We start from the raw sequence: 23691 nt of genomic DNA on the forward strand, positions 1-23691 counted from the left end.
CTCTCTATAAGTCTGTAACTCTCACAGTGATTCATAAGTAATGAATAAGAGTTATCAGTTTCTTCAGAGTCAAGAGCTTAGAGTCTTGCTTAATAAGCTTATTCAGCATGTCTTTATTCAGCTTCTTTATAAATATTATTATTCAGATCTTGTTTCAGAGCTCTGTTTTCACAGATCTTAATTCACATCACAATTTTATAAAGCACTGTGAGTAGTCTTTATCAGATTTCTCACCTCTTTTTCTAATATTAATAATTATGATTTAGATGTTCTCTGTTCAGCTTGCAGAGTCTCTTAACTTATTCTCTAAATAGATCTTGAGAACTGATTAGTAAGATCTCTTATAATTATTCTCTAGATAATTCAGTCAGTTCTTGACTTCAGTATAGTAGAGATCTGTCATTATATAGATAACAGCTTCTTCATCTTTCATATTATATAGTCAGACTTGTAAGTCAATTTCAAATACAAACTTATAAAAGCTTTTATAGATTATAATTCAATAAGTAATCTTAAGTAATCATGACTTAAGAAAGTTTCTTTTCAGTGCATGAGTGTCTCTGAAGATCATGTCTAGAGACTCAGTTTAAGAGTGTTTACAGATAGTAAGTATTTCTTGTAGAAAAATAGCTTAGTTTTGTAAAAGATACTCAAGAATATTCTTCACTGAGATTGATTTATTCATGAATTTGAAAAGTTTCTCTGTTATAGATGTAGAGAATGATGTTTTATAAGTAATTAATAAGTTCTCTGAGACTTCTTTTATAGAGATTATTTATAATTCAGATAACTGCTTCTGAGTGTCTGTAGTAAAGTTCACAGAAATTAAAGTATACAAGTTTCTAGTTCTTTCAGTTATAATAAGTGATTGCTGACTGACTGAGCTTGAAATGTAAGAATAAGAACTTACAGATGATTATTCAGATATTTGCAGCTTAGTATAATATGTACTGTTAACTACTAGAAGTATTTATAATAGAAAGATAAAATGTAGAGATTAAATATATAATAGTATTCAAGCTGAGTTATGAATAGTATTCATGAACTTCAGTCTATATAGTTGTGTGTAGCCAAGGGCTACTAACCCTATTTATTACGCGAGAGATAGGAATAGGGGTAAAGAATCCGCAAGAAGCGGGATTTCTTACAACTAACTAATATAAATAAAAAGAAAAAAACTTTTTCTACTTATTATCTTTCTTCTCTTTCTCATTCTTCTCATTATTCTTTACAATTTACTTCTTATTCTTATTCTTCTTCTTCTTCTTCTTATCTGAGATGATAATTATTTTAAAATCTCTCTCTACTATCTTCTCAGAGAAGAGTTTCTACTGCTTTCTCTCAGTCAGATTAATCTGTATCTTAAAATCTTATATTTTCTGATCTGCTGTCTCAGGTTTTATCTCAGTAGTAAGCAGATTGACATGCTCAGAGAGTAGAACTGTCTTCTTAATATTCTGAATTATGAAGTGTATTTAGGATCTGAACAAGGTTTTAATTCTCTTCTTCTCTATCAGCTTCTGCTAATTAATTAGAGAATAGAAGTGTTATCAAAACTCATTATCTCTTAATAAAAAACTTATCAGTTTTGACTTCTTTATCTCTTATTTTAACACTTTCTTAATCTTCTTCTATTATTACTTATTTATAGTAATACTCTTCTTCTCTCTCTCTCTCTTTATCTTGATCTCAAATTATTCTCAGAACTTCTTCTGATTCTATCACTACTGTATAGAACTCTTTACTATCTTCTTTTTCAATCTCTCATAGACAGTGTTATCTGTATTATTTCTATACTTAGTTCAGTTTAAATCTATCAGAAGTGTTACTTAAAATCATTATCATTCTACTCTCTTACAAAGTCTCTTCAAGACATTATAACATGTTTTATGATTTGTTTCTTCTCACTTAAGCATCTTCTTCTTCTCTCTCTTCAATCTGTGACAGCACTCATGTGTCTTGTTAATCCGCAGAACCGCAGAATATTTAAAGAGAGATAACATGATTGATTTTAATAAGTGTTAAAGAGAGATGAAAACACAAGAGACAGCTAGCAATAATGTCATAATAATGATAATAATGATGATGATGAAAGAGAAAGTATATTGAAATATATTATTAACTTATCAAATATAAAGAGACTTAAAGAAAATATTAACAGCTTTAAGAGATGTATAAAAACAGCTACAGTGTTATATAGTAACATTATCTTCATTCAATGCATGCACTATTGATATTCTTTGTATACAGTTATCATATAATTTATATTAGAGATATATGTAGAAAACAGATCTTTATTACTAGAGAGAATGATTACAGCAATTCTCTGTTTTCATATTATAAAGCTAAGTTATTCTCATTTCTTTCTTCTCTCTTTTCTCTTCTTCTTCAATTCATCACTAATTTCAAGCTGGTATGAAAACTATTAAAACACTCTTAGAAATTCTCAAATTAAAGAGTATAAACTAATTAAATTTCAAATATAGAAGAATCAAATTACATTTAATAATACTAATTATTCATTCTCACTTAATAAAACAATAGTTCTGTCTTTCTCTCTTCTTCTCAAACAAAACATGATCTATGAAAAGTGAGTATCATATCAGATCATAATGATGAACACAGTCTCAGTATACAGAACTGTATACATGCAGTATATACTGAACTGAGAGACTGTGTAAGTTGTAAACTAATAGCAGCTCTTAAGAAGAGCTGTGCAGTGTGAAAAGACTATCACTCTGAGTTATATACACAGACAGTGAATTGTCACAGTAAGTGCATATATATTATATGAAAGTAACACTTTTTAATAACACTCAGTCTCTGATATTATGAAAATAGAGTCTCTTTATGAGATCTGTTTGAATTAGAAGTTAGAAGATCTTATATTTTTCAAGACTATCTTTATATATTTTATCTGTGAAATTGATAAAGAAAATCATCAATTTCAGTATTCTATTCTTGATATTATTTAAGTGACAGCAGAGTTCACTCTGATTACACTTTTTAAGTGCATATTTTCTAATTATTGTAAGAATAAGTGCTCGCAGACGGTTATTCAGGTGTTTGCAGCTTGACGTGATATGTACTGTTAACTACTAGAAGTATTTACAGTAGAAAGATAAAATATGAAAGTCAAATCTATAATAGTATTTAAGCTGAGTTATGAGTAGTATTTATGAACTCCAGTCTATATAGTTGTGTGTAGCCAAGGGCCACTAACCCTATTAATTACATAAGAGATAGAAATAGAGATAAAGAATCTACAAGAAGTGAGATTTCTTACATACTTCTTTCTCTCTAAGACTTTGTCTATGAAGTCTTTCACTAAGTGACTTTATAGAATCAGCTCAGCACTGCAGTGATACTCACTAAAAATTCTTCATATCTATAAAAAATCTCAGTGAGGAAAAATCTCTTATTACTGTAAAGAGAAAAGAGTCTATTACTCAGTTTCTTATTCTATGAGATTGTTTGTAATCTATAGATTCTTCTTTAACTATCACACAGATTCATCTCACATCTTTCTTATAGAAGAGTTTTAGTTGACTCTCAATTATTTTTATAAGATTTTTATGTGATTATCACACAGATTCATCTTACAGATAAATCACTCTCTATGAGATTACTCTCATCAAGGAGAAGTATTTATAAGTTAATCTTTTACTTATTCTTATAAATCATTATTCTTTGACACTGTAGAATTGTGAGGAATTTTTCATTCTTTTATTAACTCTGTAGAATTATAGAATCAAGATGTCTGCAGTCTGCAATCACTCTTTATAGTTATATAGAAAGATTCAGGCCTGTAATTCACAATCACTCTTATTTACTAGAGTGATCTGACTGTTTCACAGAATAATTCACAGTGTAAGTAAATCTCTCTAGAGTAGTATAAATACTCTAAATCTATTCATGAAATCTCATCTTCTTTTTTCTTTTTCTGTAACAGCTTTCATTCTTATAAACTATGAGTATTCTTATTCATCTGTGAAGTGTTTTCACTCAGATAATAGAGAGAGAGTGTTTCTAACAATGTCTGCATATTAATTCAAGAACTTCTCAAGAATAAAAATTTTTCAATTTCAATATCTTTATAAACAATGTCTGACTGTTATCAAGCTTTTCATAAGTATTTTCATAACTTCTCTAATTTCTTTTTATCAGCTGATGAAGCAGAGATGCTATCACTTATAACAGTATCTTCACTTCTCTCAGTTCTACTACTGCATCTAATCTTCAAGTTAGCAGTCAATCTCATATCTTCTTCAGATCAGTCTCTGACTTCAAGCAGTACAGTTTCTCTCTTTACTGTAAGTCTTATTGTAAGTAATTTCTTACAGATTCTAGCTGACAGTTCTTACAAAGCTTTCAGTGTTGTCAGTGTCTTCTGTAACTCTGTAGATCTATAATCATCTCTTTTCTGTCTACACAATCTCTGATCAGGCATATGCAAATATGTCTAGATTTTCTATCAATGATTCTCACACCGCAGTGCATTTCTGTAATTTCATTGTCAATAAAAGATAGATTCTCAGATACCTGTAAAATCCGGGTAATTAAGACAATGTGAATATTATGAATTCATGATAAGAGTTAATCTGAATAGATGAGTCTTCTCTCTGTGTCTTAATTGTTTCTGAGCTGAATACTTCAGCATAACTGAGAGAGTGAACACAGCTTTATAAGAAGTATCTGATCACACACACAGATGATCAGCTCTCAAGACTCTGCTACAACTGTATATACTCTGATGTTCAGCTTCTCTGAAGTCTGTGCATTTCTAACAGTCTTTATGTCAAATGTAATAATTATCTGTATCACAGATATGATACTCTCTGCTTCTCTGATGAAAATACTTACTTACAGAGAGAAACTTTGCTGTGATGCTACTGTTCTGCAAGTATGAGAAGTATTGATGAACTCAGAATCTCAGGTCACTGTGATATTTCTAAAGCTCACAGAGTGAATAAGCTGAAAGATGAAAACTGAGAACCTGCTCTTGTAATAAGCAGGATGCAAGAACTCAGATCTGAGAACTGAGAGACTTATCAGAATTATCTTTGAATTACAAGATCTCTCTGAAATCTGAAGAAGATTTGTGAAAACTGTGATTATTATAAACATCACAGATAATATGTATTTAAGACTTGTATAACTTCAAAGACATAATCTGCACATAGCTATCTGTGAGTCAGGTTTATACTTTTGATCAGTGTTGACAGACTCACTTACAGAGATAGAATCAGTTGATGCTGCAGAGTTGATTAGAGAAGACAAGCTCATCTATATAATGACTTTATAAGTGTCTGAGAACCTTGCAATCATGAAAACTGAGCTTCAGATATCAGAGAAATACTGAGATCTTGCAGAGATATTCAGCTCAGTAAAGATAGCTGAGCTTTCTTCTTACTCTGAGAAGAATCTGATAATAGATTTGATAGAAGAGTAGAAATCCTTCTGAGAATCAATCTATAAGCTCTTTCATTATGAGACAGAGGCCTTGCAGACCTATGTAAAGAAGAATCTGAAGAATGACTTCATTCAATCTTCACAGGCCTCTGTGAGAGCCTCTGTGATATTCATGAAGAAGAAGAATAAAGATCTCAGATTATATGTAGACTACTGTAATCTGAACTTCAAGATAATAAAGAGCTGCTATTCTCTGTCTCTGATTAAGAATGTGATTAACTGTCTTACAGAAGCTGTCATATTCACATAACTGAATATAATCAATATATATACACAGCTGTAAATATGATCTGAGAATGAATGAAAGACTGTCTTTAGAGCTGCACTGAGATTGTTTGAATATCTAGTAATGTCTTTTGATCTGACTAATGTCTCTATAGTATTTCAGTCTTTTATTAATAAAACACTTCATGCATATCTGAATGTCTTTATGATAATATATCTGAATGATGTGATAGTGTACTCTGTGAAGAAGAAAGAATACACTGAGTATGTGTGAAGTGTGTTAAAGGCCTTAGATGAGGCAGAACTGTATGTTAAGCTTATGAAGTACAACTTCAGTACTTGCTGAATTAATTTCCTAGAATATGTAATCACTGTAGATGATATTCAGATAAAATCTTTGCAGATTGAGATTATTCTATCATGACTGAAGTTAACTAGTATTTATGAGATTCAGATCTTTCTGAGCTTTGTGAATTTCTATAGATGATTTATCTTTGCATTCATAAGAATCTTCTTGACTCTTACAGACATACTGAAGAATGGAAATAAGAAGAAGTCATCTCATGAATAAAGAATGAAAAGATTATTAAGAAGAGAGAACTGTGAGAACTTTCTTATCTCAGAAGCTTGTAAGGTCTTTATAAGATTAAAACAGATATTCATAGATGCAGTGATGCTGTTTCACTTTGATCTCTTACTCTTAATCAGATTGAAGACAGATATCTTCTTCTTTACAATTTCAGAAATAGTCTTGTAACTACAGTTAAATGAGAACTGAGTTTCAGTAGTCTGTTTCTTATGAAAGATGTAACCTGCAGAGATCAACTATAATATTCATAATCAGAAGCTTCTTATAATAGTGAAATTCTTTCATCACTGATGTCACTACTTTGAGAGCCTTGTGATAGTGATTACTGTTAGAACTGATTATGATAGCTTGTAACAGTTTACTTTAATCAAGAAACTCTTGTAATAGCAGGTTTGCTGAGCTCAGAGACTGAGTGAGTTCTGATTCAAGATAGAATATATCAAGAGAACTAAGAATTCAGCAGACAGACTCTCTCACAGATCAGACTATGTTAAGAAGATCAGGGTAACAGATATAGAGAGACTAGAGAAGGCAGAAAAGCTTTGTAGAATGCTCAGACTGAGTGTTATAAAGAGATTGACTGAAGACTCTCTCAATTCTCTGTGAGAGAAGAAGAGAAAGAAAGAAAAAAAGCCTGTATAACTACTTTCTATAACACTGAGAGTTAACACTCTGAGAATCTCTGTGAGAATTCTTGAAGAGAGTATCTATAATCTGAAGAGTTTGTGAGCTTTGAGAAGTGCTGTGAAAGACCTGATGTAAGAGAAAACAGAGTATAAGTCTTCATAAGATCTTCTATTCAGATTGTCTGAACTACAACTGAAGAATGAATATACTCAGTATATTCAGAAACTGCTTATAACAGAGATCAACTCTGCAGAAACAAAGAATTGAAGAGACTTAAATAATCTCTTATGAAGAGAGGGCTGAATTTATGTGTCTCTGAATGAGTTTCTACACATAGAACTTATTAAAAGGCATTATAACTCTTCTCTAGCAGGTCATTTTATAGATACTAGAACTCATGAGTTGCTTATAAGAAAATACTTCTAATCAAATATGTGAGAACTTATGAAGAAAATAGTGAATTCTTGTACTGTTTGTCAGGATTCATGAGTAGTGTGATTCAGGCTATATAAAGAACTTACTCCTCTATTCATCCTGCAGAAATCTTGAGAACAGCTTGAAATAAATACTCTTATAAGTCTCTCTGAAAGCAAGAATATATATAATACCTGCTTTGACAGTGTGCTGATGATAGTGAATCACTTTATCAAGATGATATACTTTATATTCATCTGCAAGGACTTGAAGTCAAAGAATTTGACTTATATCTTTATTCATAATATGATTCAGTTGTATGAATTGTCTGTGAACATTGTCTCAGACAGAGAATCAATCTTTATAGAAGAGTTCTGATCTGATCTGATAACTATACTGAAAATCTCACAAGATTTAAGTACAGCTTTTCATTAACAGACAGATGATCAGATAGAATATCTGATGAGTGTATTAAAACAGTATCTGCAGTGCTTTGTCAATTATAATCAGAATGACTGAGTGTATTGATTACTATGTGTGAAGTTCATATATAATAACTCAAAGTATGTTAGTACAGATAAAACTCTCTTTAAGATACTCACTGAGACTTATCTGTGAATGATCTTAATGAATCTGTAAGAGTATATTATAGAGTGTGATGATATCTGTGAACAGACTGAGAGAATTCAGAATATCTGAGAGAAAGTCTGTAAATTCTTGAGAAAGACTCAAGAGTATCAGAAGAGATACTATGACTTTAAGTATATTATAAAGAGTTTCAAGAAAGATGATAGAGTCTGACTGAGTCTAGAAAACATCATTATATAAAGATCTAATAAGAAGCTGAATCTCTTATAAACAGAGTCTTATAAGATTATAAAGAAAGTTAGCTTACAGTTTTATAGATTGAAACTGTTATCTGAGTTATAGATATATAATGTTTTTGATATCTCTTTACTTCATAAATATAAGAAATTCTCAGAAGAGAACTCTATGACTCATCACTCTGTCTGTAAAGCACTAGAGAGTGAAAGAGAATATCAGATTAAAGAGATTATTGACTTAGAGAAGTGAGATTGTAAGCTCTGATTCAAGGTTTAGTAATAAGAATATTCTGATAAGATAAATAAGTTCACTTAAGAATCATTCAGATAGATAAGATATCTGCAGAAGCTGAGATATAACTTTCATACTGTGAATTCTGATAAGTCAGAATAATGTAATCTTCACTAAGAATCTGATTATAATAAAGATATTAACACTGTCATTTGCAAACCCTAGTCTATAAAATGATGAGTTTCTACTGAAATGAACAGTCTGCAGTGTATGCAAGAGAAGAAGAAATCATATTCTTATTAAAGTTAAAAGACAAGAAAATAAACAGAGCTGTGAACATAATTTAGAGATTAATAAAGAAAAAACAAAGAAAACTTATATTTATATTCTCAATATCTGTAATACTCAACTCTCTCATAACTACTAATTTCTCTCTTTAAAGAAGCAGAGAGTATTATATCTGCAGTACAGATAATTATTACATTTAATATGAAAACTGTCAGAAATGTATAGACTTCAGAGAAGCTGAACATCAGAGTGTATATAATTGTGACAGAGTCTTAAGAACTGACTGTCTATATATATGATCAGATATCTCTTATAAAGCTGTATTCATTTTCTTAGTTATACTGAAGTATTCAGTCTGAAAATAATTGAGATGTGAAGAGAAGACTCATCTGCTCAGGTCAACTTCTATCATGAATTCATGATATTTGCATTGTCTTGATTATCTGAATTTTACAGATACTCAGAGATCTATCTCTCATTGATAATGAGATTATAAAAATGTGCTGCAGTGTGAGAATCATTGATAGAAAACCTAGACACATTTACATATGTCTGATCAGAGATTGTGTAAGCAGAGAGAGAGTGATTATAGATCTGCAGAGCTGTAGAAGACACTGATAATACTAAAAACTTTACAAGAATTATTAGCTAGAATCTGTAAGAAATTACTTATGAGAAGACTTACAGCAAAGAAAGAGACTGTACTACTTGAAGTCAGAAACTGATCTGAGAGAGACATAGAGTTGACTGCTAGCCTGAAGATCAGATGCAGTGATAGAGCTGAGAGAAATGAAGATACAGTTATAAGCAGCAGTGTCTCTGCTTCATCAGCTAGTAAAAAGTGATTAGAGAAGTTATAGAGATACTCATAAGAAGCTCAGCAGCAGTCAGACATTGTTTATAAAGATATTGAAATTAAAAAAAATTTTATTCTTGAGAAGTTCTTGAATTAATATATAAATATTGTTAGAAACACTCTCTCTCTATCATCTGAATAAAAACACTTCACAGATGAATAAGAATATTCACAGTTTATAAGAATGAGAGCTGTTATAGAAAAGAAAAAAGAAGATGAAATTCTACAGACAGATCTGAGATATTTATACTACTCTAGAGAGATTTACTTACACTGTGAGTAATCTTATAAAATAGTCAGATTACTCTAGTAAATAAGAGTGATTATGAATTACAGATCTGAATCTTTCTATATAACTATAAAGAGTGATTACAGACTGTGAATATCTTGATTCTACAATTCTACAGAGTTGATGAAAGAATGAAAAATTCCTCATAATTCTACAGTGTTAAAGAACAATGATTTATAAGAATGAGTGAAAGATCAACTTATAAATACTTCTCTTTAATAAAGATAATCTCACAGAGAGTGATTTATCTGTGAGATAAATCTGTATGATGATTATATAAGAATCTTATGAAAATAATTGAGAGTCAACTGAAACTCTTCTATATAAAAGATGTGAGATGAATCTGTATAGTAGTCAGAGAAGAATCTGTAGATTACAAAGAATCTCACAGAATAAGAAACTAAGTGACAGACTCTTTTCTCTTTGTGATAATAAGGGATTTTTTCTCACTGAGATTTTTTATAGATGTGAAGAATTTTTAGTGAGTATCACTGCAGTGCTGAGCTGATTCTATAAAGTCACTCAGTGAAAGACTTTGCAGATGAAGTCTTAGAGAAAGAAGAGTATGTAAGAAATCTCACTTCTTATAAATTCTTTATCTCTATTTCTATCTCTTGTGTAATTAATAGGGCTAGCGGCCCTTGGCTACACACAACTATATAGACTGAAGTTCATGAATACTATTCATAACTCAGCTTGAATACTATTATACATTTGATCTCTACATTTTATCTTTCTACTGTGAATACTTCTAGTAGTTAACAGTACATATCACGCCAAGCTGCAAACACCTGAATAATCGCCTGCGAGCACTTATTCTTACAATATCAGTTGAGTATTTTGAAATGTATACAAGTGAGAATCTATTGTCTCAGTTCGAATGATAGTTATCAGTTTAAATGAGGACAGGAATCGGGTATGGTATAATAGTCGAGTATTTCGGACCGTATATGAATGAGGATCAATTGTCTCAGTTCGAATGATTGTTGTCAAATTTGAATAAGAATTGAAATTGGTGTATCCCGCTTCTCTTCAGATGCTGCTTACTGAGAATCAGATATGATATAACAGTTGATTAGATTGAACTGTATATGAATGAGAATCAATTGTCTCAGTTTGAATAATTGTTGTCAAATTTGAATAAGAATTGAAATTGATGTATCGTGCTTCTCTTCAGATGCTGCTTACCAGGCTCATAACTGTTGAATTGAGTGTCACAGATGAATATGTTGAAGACATATGAATCTTATGTGTATCAAGATCTGCTTGTTATATTATTCACACACTATCTAATCTATCTATTTCATACAAAAGATAGAGCTATTTATAGTAAAATATATGTGCGAGTCAAGAGAGCTAGCATAAGTGAGTATTAAATGAGCATTGTAGTAAGCTGATAATGATGAGAAATATTGTAGTAATACGATGTTGATGGTGTTCAGTAGTGTATAACCTCTTTTTCCTAACACACAGTGAAGCTTCGGGGCAGAAGAATAGAAATTCTGTAGATGTTCAGCTGAGAATCAGTGACTGAGAGTCAGAATGTTAGAAATCTGTGAAGTGTAACAGAATAGTCTGTATGATTGATCGGGCGCAGCCCGTCACATATTTATTCTTAAGAATCTATAAGAGATAATTAATTAGATGTGTTATCTATTCAAGAATCTATATAAAGTAGATAGTTGATAAGATATGTAATTTATTATTCAAGAATCTGTATAGAGTAGATAATATAATTAATAAGATGAAAGATGAATATATTATAAGTGTGTAGAAGTCATAGTACAATGTTATAGAATTGAATTTTACTTAATTCTATACTAATCAGTGAGCTGTATTCACATCAAGAATCTTAAAGTATATACAGAAAACTTGACCTTACTAAGTGCGTCACTTAACCTCATTACATAATCATGACTCTGACCTCGTATAATACAGTAATAATCAGTCAGTAATTGACTTTCAATCTTTTAATTCACTCAATCTTTCAATTCACTCATTCTTAGACTGATCACTGAGACTATGAATTTCATGTTTAATCTCATTTAATCTAATCTCATACATTTCGTGATGTGAATCTCACTAAGACTAGTTATTAAAAAAACATGCAAAGTGACTATATATCAGATTTTAAAATGAAATCATGACTTGAAAAAAATAAGAAAGTGATCTCATTTGATCTCATTTAGTCTCATTCTTGACATAAAGTTACTATTTTTAGACATTTTAAGGTTTTTTTTAGACTATTTTTCATTTTTTAAAAAGTAATGCTTTTTGATAACACTTAAATGAAATTTAAAGTCATTTAAAGCAATAAAAATAATTTAAATTGAGAAGTGAAAATCATGATCTTATTTGAAAAATGTGATAAGAGTAGACAGTAAGTCTCACTGAGATAGTATGAGACTACTATCTAATGTTAAAACTGTGTAATGAAATCAGTTGAATTGATAATAAAACTATCAAAAAATCTGGTTCTGATCTCAGACACAGTTATATAATCAGTCTACTTATTCTCATTCACTTAATCAATCAAAGCATTAGCTGATTCATAATCATTATTATTATTATTCTTCAATTATAGATGTATGCAGTCAGAGACTATGACATCTACCTGAGAATCTTTAGTTCTCAGGGTTTTTCCTATATCTATAGAGTCAACTATTATACATTTATCAATTTCAAATATGCAAAATCAGAAAATTCCAGCTCAGAATACAAAAACTGTTTACAAATTGCAGTATTTCAACACCTTCTGATAGTTTGAAACCATTTGAAAATATTATGACAAAAGAAAAGAGAACATAGTCTTAAAGATAGACACATTAAATAGATAGAGAAAAGAACAGAAGGAAACAAGTACAGTAAAGAGAGACTATAACAAAACAAAATTATTAAAAGATGATGTATAGCTGTTTTAACAGACTATATCTAGTCAATTTCCACCTCTTCATATTCAGATACTTCTGAATTCAGCCATTTTCTTGTAGCTGCTCTAGTTTCTGATAGAAAGTCTATTAAGTATTTAGTTCCTGTCTCAGTTGAGAATAAGAACCTCATATTTAATTGATTTAAATCATACTTTTTCTTTAATCTGACTCTGAGACTATTGTATAATGCACAATGCATTACAATATGCTCAGGATTTTCATTCACATTGCAGAATCAGCACTCTGTTGAATCAAATCTATCATCAAATCTTTGTATATAAGATTTGAAATAACCATGTTCTAGTTTCAGCTGAATTATAGATGAGAATATTTTCTTTTTACATTTAATTGAACAAGATTTTCACTTTGGTTTTGTCTCAAATCTTGAATAATGTATACTCTTCTTTTGTTTCTGCCAGCTTTCATTTCACTTGTTTAAACAAGATTCTTTTATCTTTCTCTTTATGAAAGACCAGGACACTGTTTTTTGAATGAATCTGCTTAATTCTGAACCCTTTTTTACAGCTGAATCAGTCAATTCATTGTCATGAATATTCATATGAGCAGGAACTCAATGCAGATGAATTATCAGTTTTGACATTCTTCTCTTTTGAATTTTCAAAACAGAGTTTAAAATCAGTTCAAGATTCATTTGATCATTATGAATCTGACTATTTCTAAGTCTTTTTAAAGCAGCTTGACTATCAGAGAATATCCATGCCTCTTTCAAATCATTTCCTCTTTTATGAGATTTTATTTCAATGAGTTTGAAAGCTTTCACTATTGCAAATAGTTCAGCATCAAAGACTTCAGATTCACAGCCTAAATTCCAGAAATCTGAGATAAAATTAATATTATCTTCAGTATAAGCAATTCCTGCACCTAATCTATTCAAATTCTCATTTTTTGAGCCATCTGAGTAGATCAGAATAGAGTCTTTTATATTAATTGTAGAGATCTTCTTCAAATGCTGTTCATATTCTCTCTCTTTAGATAGTTCACTTATTTGTAAGTCTATGAGAGATTCCAGCTTTTCTCTTCAGAGAGATATCTTCTCATGATCAATTTTCTCAACATTTAATGAAGAAAATTGATTCTTAATAATTGAATATAGTCTATACAGTTGAGAGGGCATTTTCTTTAAAGTATTATTCTCATTTCAATCAAGAAATCTATTTCAATCCAGTTCATTTCCTGAGTTAACTGATGGAAATGAAGAAGAGACTCTTTCTCTGATTATATGATTTGAGCTCATCTTCATGACTCTCAGAGCACAGTTCATACAGGCCTTTTCAAATTAAATAGCAGGAGGTGGAATTGAAGCTTCAATTTTCATTGCTTTAATAGGAGATGACTTGAATGCTCTTAGAATTCTTCTCAAAGCTCTGTTTTGTAAACTTTGAAAGAGTTCAGTGAAGTTTTCTTGATTGTTTCATCAAACTTGAACTCCATAAACAGCTACTGAGGTAATACAGGCTATGTATAACTGTCTCATAGTCTGAAAGGATAGACTTCTCTCAGTATTTGATAGTCTGATTATACTATTCAGTAGTCTCTCTGCCTTGATGATTCTTTGTTGAATATGATATTTAAAATTCAACTTGGAGTTTAACCATACTCCTAGCCATTTGACATTCAAACTGGGTTTAATCTCTTTATTCAAAAGAGTTAGACTTAGTTCTTTCTCATTAAACCTGGGAAAAAAGTGAATTAGCTCAGTTTTATTCATATCAAATTGAATTAGATTGATATCTGCTCTAACAAAGATTTCCTTTGCTGCTTTCTCAATCACTTCTAAATTCTCTTTGATTGTCTTTGAACTGTAGAGTAGATCAATATCATCTACATAACTTGAAGATCTCACTATTTTCATCTCTCTATTCTTGAATAGATATGCAGTGTATATTGCAAATAAAACAGGTGAGATTGAAGATCCTTGTGGTACTTCTATTTTTATCTCAGTTTTATCTTGTTTTCTTCCATCAAAGAATAGTTGTATAATTCTTTTAGACATGAAACAATTGACTCATTTTATTAGAGAAAGTGGCAGTTTTAACATCTTCAAAGTTTGAATCATCTTAGACGTTGACACATGATCAAATGCATCTTTTATATCAATAAAAACTGCAGTTGAGACCAGGCCTTCATGCTTTGCTACTTGAATATCATGAATAACTGAGAGAACAGTATCAATTGCAGAACATTGTTTTCTACCTCTCATTTGTTCATTAAATAGAAGAGAATCACTAATAGAGCTTATAAAAGATAATCTAGTAGCTATTATCTTTTCTAGAATTTTTTCCAAACAGTTCAACAGAGATATTACTCTATATAGACTGACCGTGTGACCGTGTCTGAGACCAGGACCAGAATTTTTGATAGTCTCATTGTCAATTCGACAGATTCCATTACACAGTTCTAACATTAGATAGTAGTCTCATACTGTCTCAGTGAGACTTACTGTCTACTCTTGTCACATTTTCCAAATGAGACCATGATTTTCACTTCTCAATTTAAATTATTTTTATTGCTTTAAATGACTTTAAATCTCATTTGAGTGTTATCAAAAAGCGTTACTTTTAAAAAAATTAAAAATAGTCTAAAAAAAACCTTAAAATGTCTAAAAATAGTAACTTTATGCCAAGAATGAGACTAAATGAGACCAAATGAGATCACTTTCTCATTTTTTTCAAGTCATGGTCTCATTTTAAAATGTGATATATAGTCACTTTGCATGTTTTTTTAATAGCCAGTCCCAGCGGGATTCACGCCAAGAAATGTATGGAATCAGACCAAATGGGACCAAACATGAAATTCATGATCCTGGCGGCCAGTCTAACTCTATATGACTTAGAAATTGAAGCCTTTCTATTAGGTTTTACAAGGATTACTCCAGTAGCTTCTCTCCAGCATTCAGAATGATAACCATTTTTTAAGAGATTGAAAAAGAGCTCAAAATATTCATTCTTCAAGTAGGAATATGTGTTTTGAATAATTAAGTGATTAATTGAATCAGGCTCTGCAGCAGTTTTAATTGAACTTGAGAATATTGCTGACTCTAGTTCATCATATGTAAGCTCAGGCCATTCCCAGTTATTTTCATCAATATATTCATGAAATGACATATTCTTCTCTTCTAAATGTGATGAGTTTTGGAAGAGAATTCTCATAAAAGCTTGACATTTTTTCTCAAAAGAGTTTACTGTATATAATTCATTCTGAAATTCATATTCTAAGATTGAAAGCTTTGCTACACTTCTTGTTTTAGTATAGTTGAAGGCTTTGAAAACTTTTTTTCCTTGTGCTTCTTCAAGAAATTTGTTCCAGCAATCTGTTTTAGCTTTTTTAATATCTGAAAAATATTCATTTTGAATAGCTTTGAACTCTTTATCAGATATTAAGTGATTCTTTAAATCTCTCTTAGTAGTGACTAATTGCTTTCTTTTAGAAGTGATATTCTCATTTCATCAAGGTTTGAAATACTCAGAAGACTTTTTCTTTGGAATATTTTCTTCAATACTTGTTAGAAGGATAGATGTAATCAGCTTTGCTCTATTCTCAAGCATTTTATTTGATATATCTTGACTTTGATTTCAATAGAGCTCACTCTGTCTTTCAGATTTCAGCTGTTTTACTCTTTCTTCAACTGCTTTTCAATCAGCTTTTTCAAAGTTGTACTGATTAGAGAGAAGAGGATTTTCACTTCTTTATTTTTCACTCAGTTCAATATCAAATTGAATGATCTCATGATCTGATTCTGAGGTTTCATTTGAATCAATAAACCAGTTTATAAGTCTTTTTTCAATTAGATTTTATGACATGAAAGTTAGATCTATAATAGATTTCTGTTTCATGCCTTTTCTGAAGAATGTTTGTTGATCAGACTTGTTAACTAAATCTATTGAATGCTCAAAAGTTCATTTAATCAATTTATCTGCTCTTACTGCTCTTGTGCACTCTGAGTTCTATTAGAGATGATGTGCATTGAAGTCTTCTGCAATTATAGAGTTTTTTAAGAGAGTTATATTCAAAAATCCTCTATCAATTGTTCAGGTATTGTTGTTTTCTTTCAATGATTTTTCATTATAGATATTTATAAGTTGAATAGTATTAAACTCATTATCTTTATCTATAATGTCACTCACTAGAATGTCAGAGTCAGATATAATATCAAATCTCAGATTAAATTGATATCTTGATCTTTTCCTCTCATAGATTGCTACTCTTGATTTTATCTCAGATTTTTCAGAAAGAAAGCAGTAATAGCTTGAATGAGAAATGATGTACTTTTGCTCAGTATCAAAGTTTGGTTCTTGAAGAAGTACAAAGTCAACTTTTTATTCAAATACAATCTGAAGACAAGAATAAATGCAATTTGAGTTTCTATTCACATTGTTTTGAATAAATGTGATTTTTGAAGAGTTTTTAAACTTTTTTTGTTGTTTTTGTTGTACATTCATACTAAAAGAGAGTGAAGATATAGTAGAATGTAATCACTATCACCAGATAGTAGATTATAACTATTTTAAAAAGCAGGAATCTCAACTGCTTGCATTCTATCTAGTTTATTATCAGAGTCATTTCTCAATTCTCTAATCTTAACAGATGTTTGAGGATTCAAATTCTGTTTACATTTAGCTGGAGAATTGAAGTTTGAAGACCTAGATAGTTGAGAGTTTCTTCTTTTTAAGCTTGCAGTTGTGAATTTACTAGCTTGACTTTTCTCTTCAGTTTTAGATTCACTTTAAGCTTCATCTTTTCTTCAGTTCTTCTGAGTTCTTGGAGCAAATACACATTCTTTTGAGCTAGATGCATGTTTTTCTTTGCAATTGAAGCACTTAAGCAGAGTATATTGACATATTTCATCTCTTTTTGAGCATGTTTCACATTTATGCTCACTAGTTTTGTGATCTCTAGCACAGAATGCGCATTTTGAGTCTCTGAAACAAGAGATTGCAAAGTGTTTATATCTTTGACAGTTTGAACACTATGTTTGAGCTTTGAGATTCATTCTTGAATCTTTGTATTCATGAACTCTCATTTTCAAACCTGCTACTCTTACTTCAGAGATTCTTGATTGTTCAAGTGTCTTTGTATATACTAGAACAGAGGCATTTCTTCTGCTCTGTCTGAACTCAATTGAATTAAGTCATACAGGCTCTTTTCTCAGTTGAATAGAATTGTATTCTTCTAATTCATTTTTGAGAAGCAGCATTTCTTTCTCACAGTCAAAAATTTCAACTGAAATATCATGAAGAATGAATTTGTCTTCCTTTTCATCTCTTTCAGATAGAATTGTTGTATTCAGTAGAGATTCTATTGCTGATTTTCAGAGATTCTCATTCTGAATGAGGAATTCTGCACTGAATTCAGGCATTGTAGTCAAAATAATAGAATTTTCAAAGAAAGATGACTCAATTGAAGCTATGACTGATTTTTGAACTTTAATATCAGTCATTAACTGAGAAAAGAACTGCTGATTAATTTCATTTCTAATTCTGAAAATAAGATTTGAGTTTAGCTTGTTTTTTTGCAAGCTCTTCTGATTTGAGACTTTGAGAATAAGTCTTCTGTTTCTGAAGATTTGAAAGTTCTTCTCTTTTTATATTTCTTTTTTTTTCTTTCTATGAACAGAGGTCTGAGTAATATTCTTCTCAGTTTTCTCAGAATTTTAAGCAGATTTTGAACTAGCAGGTTTGAAGACAGCAGATTCTGCTACTTGAGCATATATTTTCTTCTGATTTGAAGAAGAAGATGAAGAAGTAAAAGATGGAAAAGAGTCAGTGACTGTACTGAAAGATTTCAATGTTTTTTGAATTATGTTTGAAATTCCAAGTTTGAACTTGATCACTTCTTGTAGTTGTCTAGCCTGAGCATGAAGAATTAACAGAACTTCTTCATTCTTCTCACTCAGACACTGTTTTTCAAGAATTTTGCTTGCTTTTTCCAGTTCCTGTATTTCAAGAACTTGTTGTTTCTCTATTTCTTCCTTCTTTCTTCTCTTTAGAATTTCAATCTCAGGAATGACATCTGGGAAAACATCTTTTTTCACATCAGCTGAGTGTACTCTTGAACTCATTTTACTCACTGAATGAAAAGTTGGTCAGACTGTTTCAATTGAGAGATTTATCAGTCTATTTTCAAATGAAAAGTTGATCAGACTGTTTCAATTGAGAGATTTATTAATCTATTTTCAAATGAAAAGTTGGTCAGACTGTTTCAGTTGAGAGATTTATTAGTCTATTTTCAATTGAAAAGTTGATCAGACTGTTTCAAAAGAAGAATGAAAGACTTTTGTGTATAAAACACCTGATTTTTTTCACACTAGTTCAGTAACTAGGTTAGATTTTTGAAGAGAATCTAATAAACTAAAAGTGATTTTTAAGATAAGTCAATAAAATCTTTACAAACTCTTTCTTGAGATATAGTGAGAAAAAGTATAATATCAATTGATAATAAATCAGATGATATGATAGTTTTTGAGAGAAAAACTGATAAAAATAAGTTAATTTTTTGCAGAGAAATTGATTAAAACTATTCAATTTTATTTTAAATCATTCAATTCTTCTCACACAACAAGTATGCAACTCAAATCAGTCAATAAAGAGTGTAAAAGAGAATTAAGTATTAATGAAAGCTCTTCAGTCACTGAAAAAGTAATTCTTACTTAAAAGAATATGAAATTATAATAGAAAATAACTCTGTTTTTAATTCTTTGTAAGAATATTGTATAAAATTCAGAGAAAAACATCTTACTTTTTCAAGAGAAGTAAAAAACTATTTCTAAAATCTTTTTTTTACATTAACTGCTGCAGAAGAATGAGATAGAAACTGCTAAGATATACACTACTGTATACTCTCTATCAAGACTTTCTCTCTTCAGAGTCTTGATATTATAGAGAATATAAGTCTGTTTCTATATAATAATGTAAATATTATCAGTGAAATGTAGAGAAACTGATTATTTATATCTCAAAATAGAAGACTTTGTCAATAATTATATTAATATAGAGTTAATTCTCAAATTCAATAGAAATCTAGTATTGCTGTTCTCAATCTCTTACAGAATCTATTGAATATTGAGATATTAAAACTAGATTTAATATATCTCACTATGCAGAGATTAAAGGCTCAGTCAGATCTTGAGATATACTGATTTTATAGTTATCATGTCTGCTGATTATGTATCAAGTACAGTTACTGAGATATCTTTTTGTACTTTTCTATCAGAGATGAGCCAGATTGAGAGAGGTGATATGAGAGTGAGACTTAGTATTGATGTCTAGATACACTGAAGACAGATCATGAAGATTGCACTTCAGAAGTGACTGTTGATTATATACTTGATATTATTACTGAGATATCTTTTTGTATTTTTCTGCTGAGGATGAGTCAGATTAGAAAGGGCAGTATGAGAGTGAGACTTGGCATTGATGTTTTGAAACATCAAAGATGGACAGGGTTTTCACAGAGATCACTTCTCAGATATCTTCACAACTACAGATCAGAGATCTTTCAAAATTGAGAAGATTGATGCATATGACTAGGTCTCTTCACCTTACAATTTGTATGGCAATTTGGCCCGGGGTTGTGGTGTGATAGGGAAGAATGAGGGATAATCTCACACAGGAGTTCTGAACAATGTCTGGTTCACATTTGGCTGGATAACTCCACCACCACACGGGGTATGCGGTCGGCGATGGGGTCAAAATGCTCGTATGATCGAGGGCTTTTCGATGAATCTATCGGCGGCTTCTTATTCGAAAAATCGAGCGAGTTCGTGGTGGAGCGGTTCACTGATTCATAATCAATTAAATGAACAGACAAATTCATATAGAATATAAAGAGATATTTTACAGAATTTTAAAATATATTAAGATAAAAATATTTAATAATTAATTTTAAATTGATTTTAAATTGATTCTGAATTGATTGTTAATTAATTATAATAATAAAAATAAATTCAATCTATATATTTAAGTAATTCACAATTGATTGAAAATCAATTAATAATTAATTCAGTGTAGACTGACCGTGTGACTGTGTCTGAGATCAGAATCAGATTTTTTAATAGTTTTATTATCAATTCAACTGATCTCATTACACAGTTTTAACATTAGATAGTAGTCTTATACTATCTCAGTGAAACTTACTGTCTACTCTTATTACATTTTCTAAATAAGATCATGATTTTCACTTCTTAATTTAAATTATTTTTATTGCTTTAAATAACTTTAAATCTTATTTGAGTGTTATCAAAAAGTGTTACTTTTTAAAAAAATTAAAAATAGTCTAAAAAAAAAACCTTAAAATGTCTAAAAATAGTAACTTTATGTCAAGAATGAGACTAAATGAGATTAAATGAAATCACTTTCTCATTTTTTTCAAGTCATGGTTTCATTTTAAGATCTGATATATAGTCACTTTATATGTTTTTTTGATAGTCAGTCCCAGTGGGATTCATGCTAAGAAATGTATGAAATCAGACTAAATAAGATTAAATATGAAATTCATGATCTCAGTAGCCAGTCTAATTCAGTGTAAATTATATAAATACTTACTTTATTATTAAATTCAAGAATAATTTCAGTATTAAATTGATTTTAAATTGATTTTAAATTGATTCTGAATTAATTATTAATTAATTATAGTAATAAAAATAAATTCAATCTATATATTTAAGTAATTAACAATTGATTGAAAATCAATTGATAATCAATTCAGTGTAAATTATATAAATACTTACTTTATTACTAAATTCAAGAATAATTTCAGTATTAAATTAATTTTAAATTAATTTTGAATTGATTGTAGAATTGATGATAAATAATTAAGTGATTTCAAATTACAAGAAAGAATGTATTGAGTGAGGTCAGGTAGTGGCACGGGCCACATTTGCAAGGTCAGCTTACATAATGAGATCAAGCAGCGCACTTAGCGAGGTCAAGTTTTTGTAGACTACTGAGGCAAAAGAGCTCGATCACCACCAGCGCCTGCTGATAGAAGGGCCGACCAACCGCGGGACTCTTAACAGTTTTCTGCTTCCTGAACCTTAAAAAGGAAATTCTCCACTTTTAATGACCAGGGTTTTCATCATATATTTGCTTCGCTTCGCTGCGCAAATAACTACTAACTATATTAGAACTAGTGATATCGGTGTGTCTATACGGAGTAATGATGCCGTACTGTCAGGAAAAAGAGGTTATACACTACTGAACGCCATCAACATCATATTACTACAATATTTCTCATCATCATCATCAGCTTACTACAACACTCATCTAATACTCACTTATGCTAGCTCTCTTGACTCGCACATATATTTTACTATAAATAGCTCTATCTTTTGTATGAAATAGATATATTAGATAGTCTATGAATAATATAACAAGCAGATCTTGATACAGATAAGATTCATATGTCTTCAACATATTCATCTGTGACACTCAATTCAACAGTTATGAGCCTGATAAGCAGTATCTGAAGAGAAGCATAATACACTGATCTCAATTCTCATTCAAATTTGACAACAATTATTTAAACTGAGATGATTGATTCTCATTTGTATACAGTCCGATCTACTCAACTGTTATACATCAATTCAAATTCTCATTCAAACTGATAACTATCATTCAAACTGAGATGATTATACACTGATCTCAATTCTTATTTGAACTGATAACTATCATTTGAACTGAGATAATAGATTCTCACTTGTATACATTCTGATATACTCAATCATTATACACTCTGATTTCTAATCATATTCACAAATACTTGAACTGATTCCTCAATTCATTCAATATAACTGATATGACAGACAAGACAATGTCTAGTGCAACTGTACACCTTAGTATTTCTGAAGATTGAAAACTTTGATACAAGTATATACTAGAATATGCAAAGAACAAGAAGATATCAGACTTCATCAATCTTGACAAACCTGATATCTTCTCTGAACTAGAAGAATCTCTGAAACCTGAGTGTTCAGATGAAGTCACTGCGGAGGTTAAGATAGTATATAATATCAAGATCACTGTGTGGAAAATCAAATATATGAAATATAAGAAATTGAATGAAGGTATGACAAAGATACAAGATGTTATATAAAGAACAGTGAATGTCACAGAGCTATGACATGTATACAGTGAGAATGATGATGTGAAGAAGATTATTCATTTATTAAGAGATTGACTCTCACTCATGACTGTGAATTATCAAGATAATGTGAGAATCTGATACCATGATCTCTGCAAAGCACTGAAAAACAGAGATATAGAAAAGTGATTAAATAACTGATCACTCATTGAAGATAATATCAAAGAGATGAATATAGCTGAACAGTTTAACTTGAAGAAAGACTTCTTAAATACAAATCTAGCTATTGATGCAGGTTATGCACAAGCATGAACAAAGAATGTTTAACATGATAAAGATGTCATATCTTTGATAGAGTTAGTTAAGAACTTCAAGAAAAGATATAGAGAAATGAATATTCTCAAAGAAGATAAATCTATAAACTTTACTATTCTTAATGAAAGATCTTAGCAATTATTATCAGTGACATTTAAAAACTGTATCTACAGAGCCTGTCACTGATACACTCAGTGCTACTATCTCAATTCATTAAGAAAGTCATCTGAATGAAAGAAAAATGAGGAGAAGAGAACTCAGATCAATCAAGCTCTTAAAAATCAAGAATTGAAAAGATGTGTTGATTGTGTGATATCTAGAGATTCATTCACAAATACAGATATGATAAATGTCAATGAAGCAGTTCTAGAAGAAATGATTCTGAAGTAATCAGTTTCTAAATCTATCAATTATCAATCTATCAATCAACAGATTCGGAAAATATCAATGAACTCTTTAAATTCACACTTCTATCTCTGAAACTCCTGGATCTTTGATACTGGCGCGGAACAGCATATATGCAATAATTAAA

At 30.2% G+C, this 23691-nt stretch overlaps 1 protein-coding gene across 1 annotated transcript; it reads left to right on the plus strand.

Annotated features, from left to right (window-relative positions):
- Positions 1-22574: 22574 nt before the first annotated feature.
- Positions 22575-22856, plus strand: BDCG_01175 (uncharacterized protein; the record flags this gene model as incomplete). Its single annotated transcript, XM_045416680.1, has 2 exons — positions 22575-22599; positions 22642-22856. 2 exons carry the CDS (start codon positions 22575-22577, stop codon positions 22854-22856), a joined length of 240 nt encoding a protein of 79 aa, XP_045272348.1.
- Between the last annotated feature and the right edge of the window lie 835 nt (positions 22857-23691).

Source organism: Blastomyces dermatitidis (genome assembly GCF_000003525.1).
Source record: "Blastomyces dermatitidis ER-3 genomic scaffold supercont1.1, whole genome shotgun sequence".
Taxonomy (NCBI): domain Eukaryota; kingdom Fungi; phylum Ascomycota; class Eurotiomycetes; order Onygenales; family Ajellomycetaceae; genus Blastomyces; species Blastomyces dermatitidis.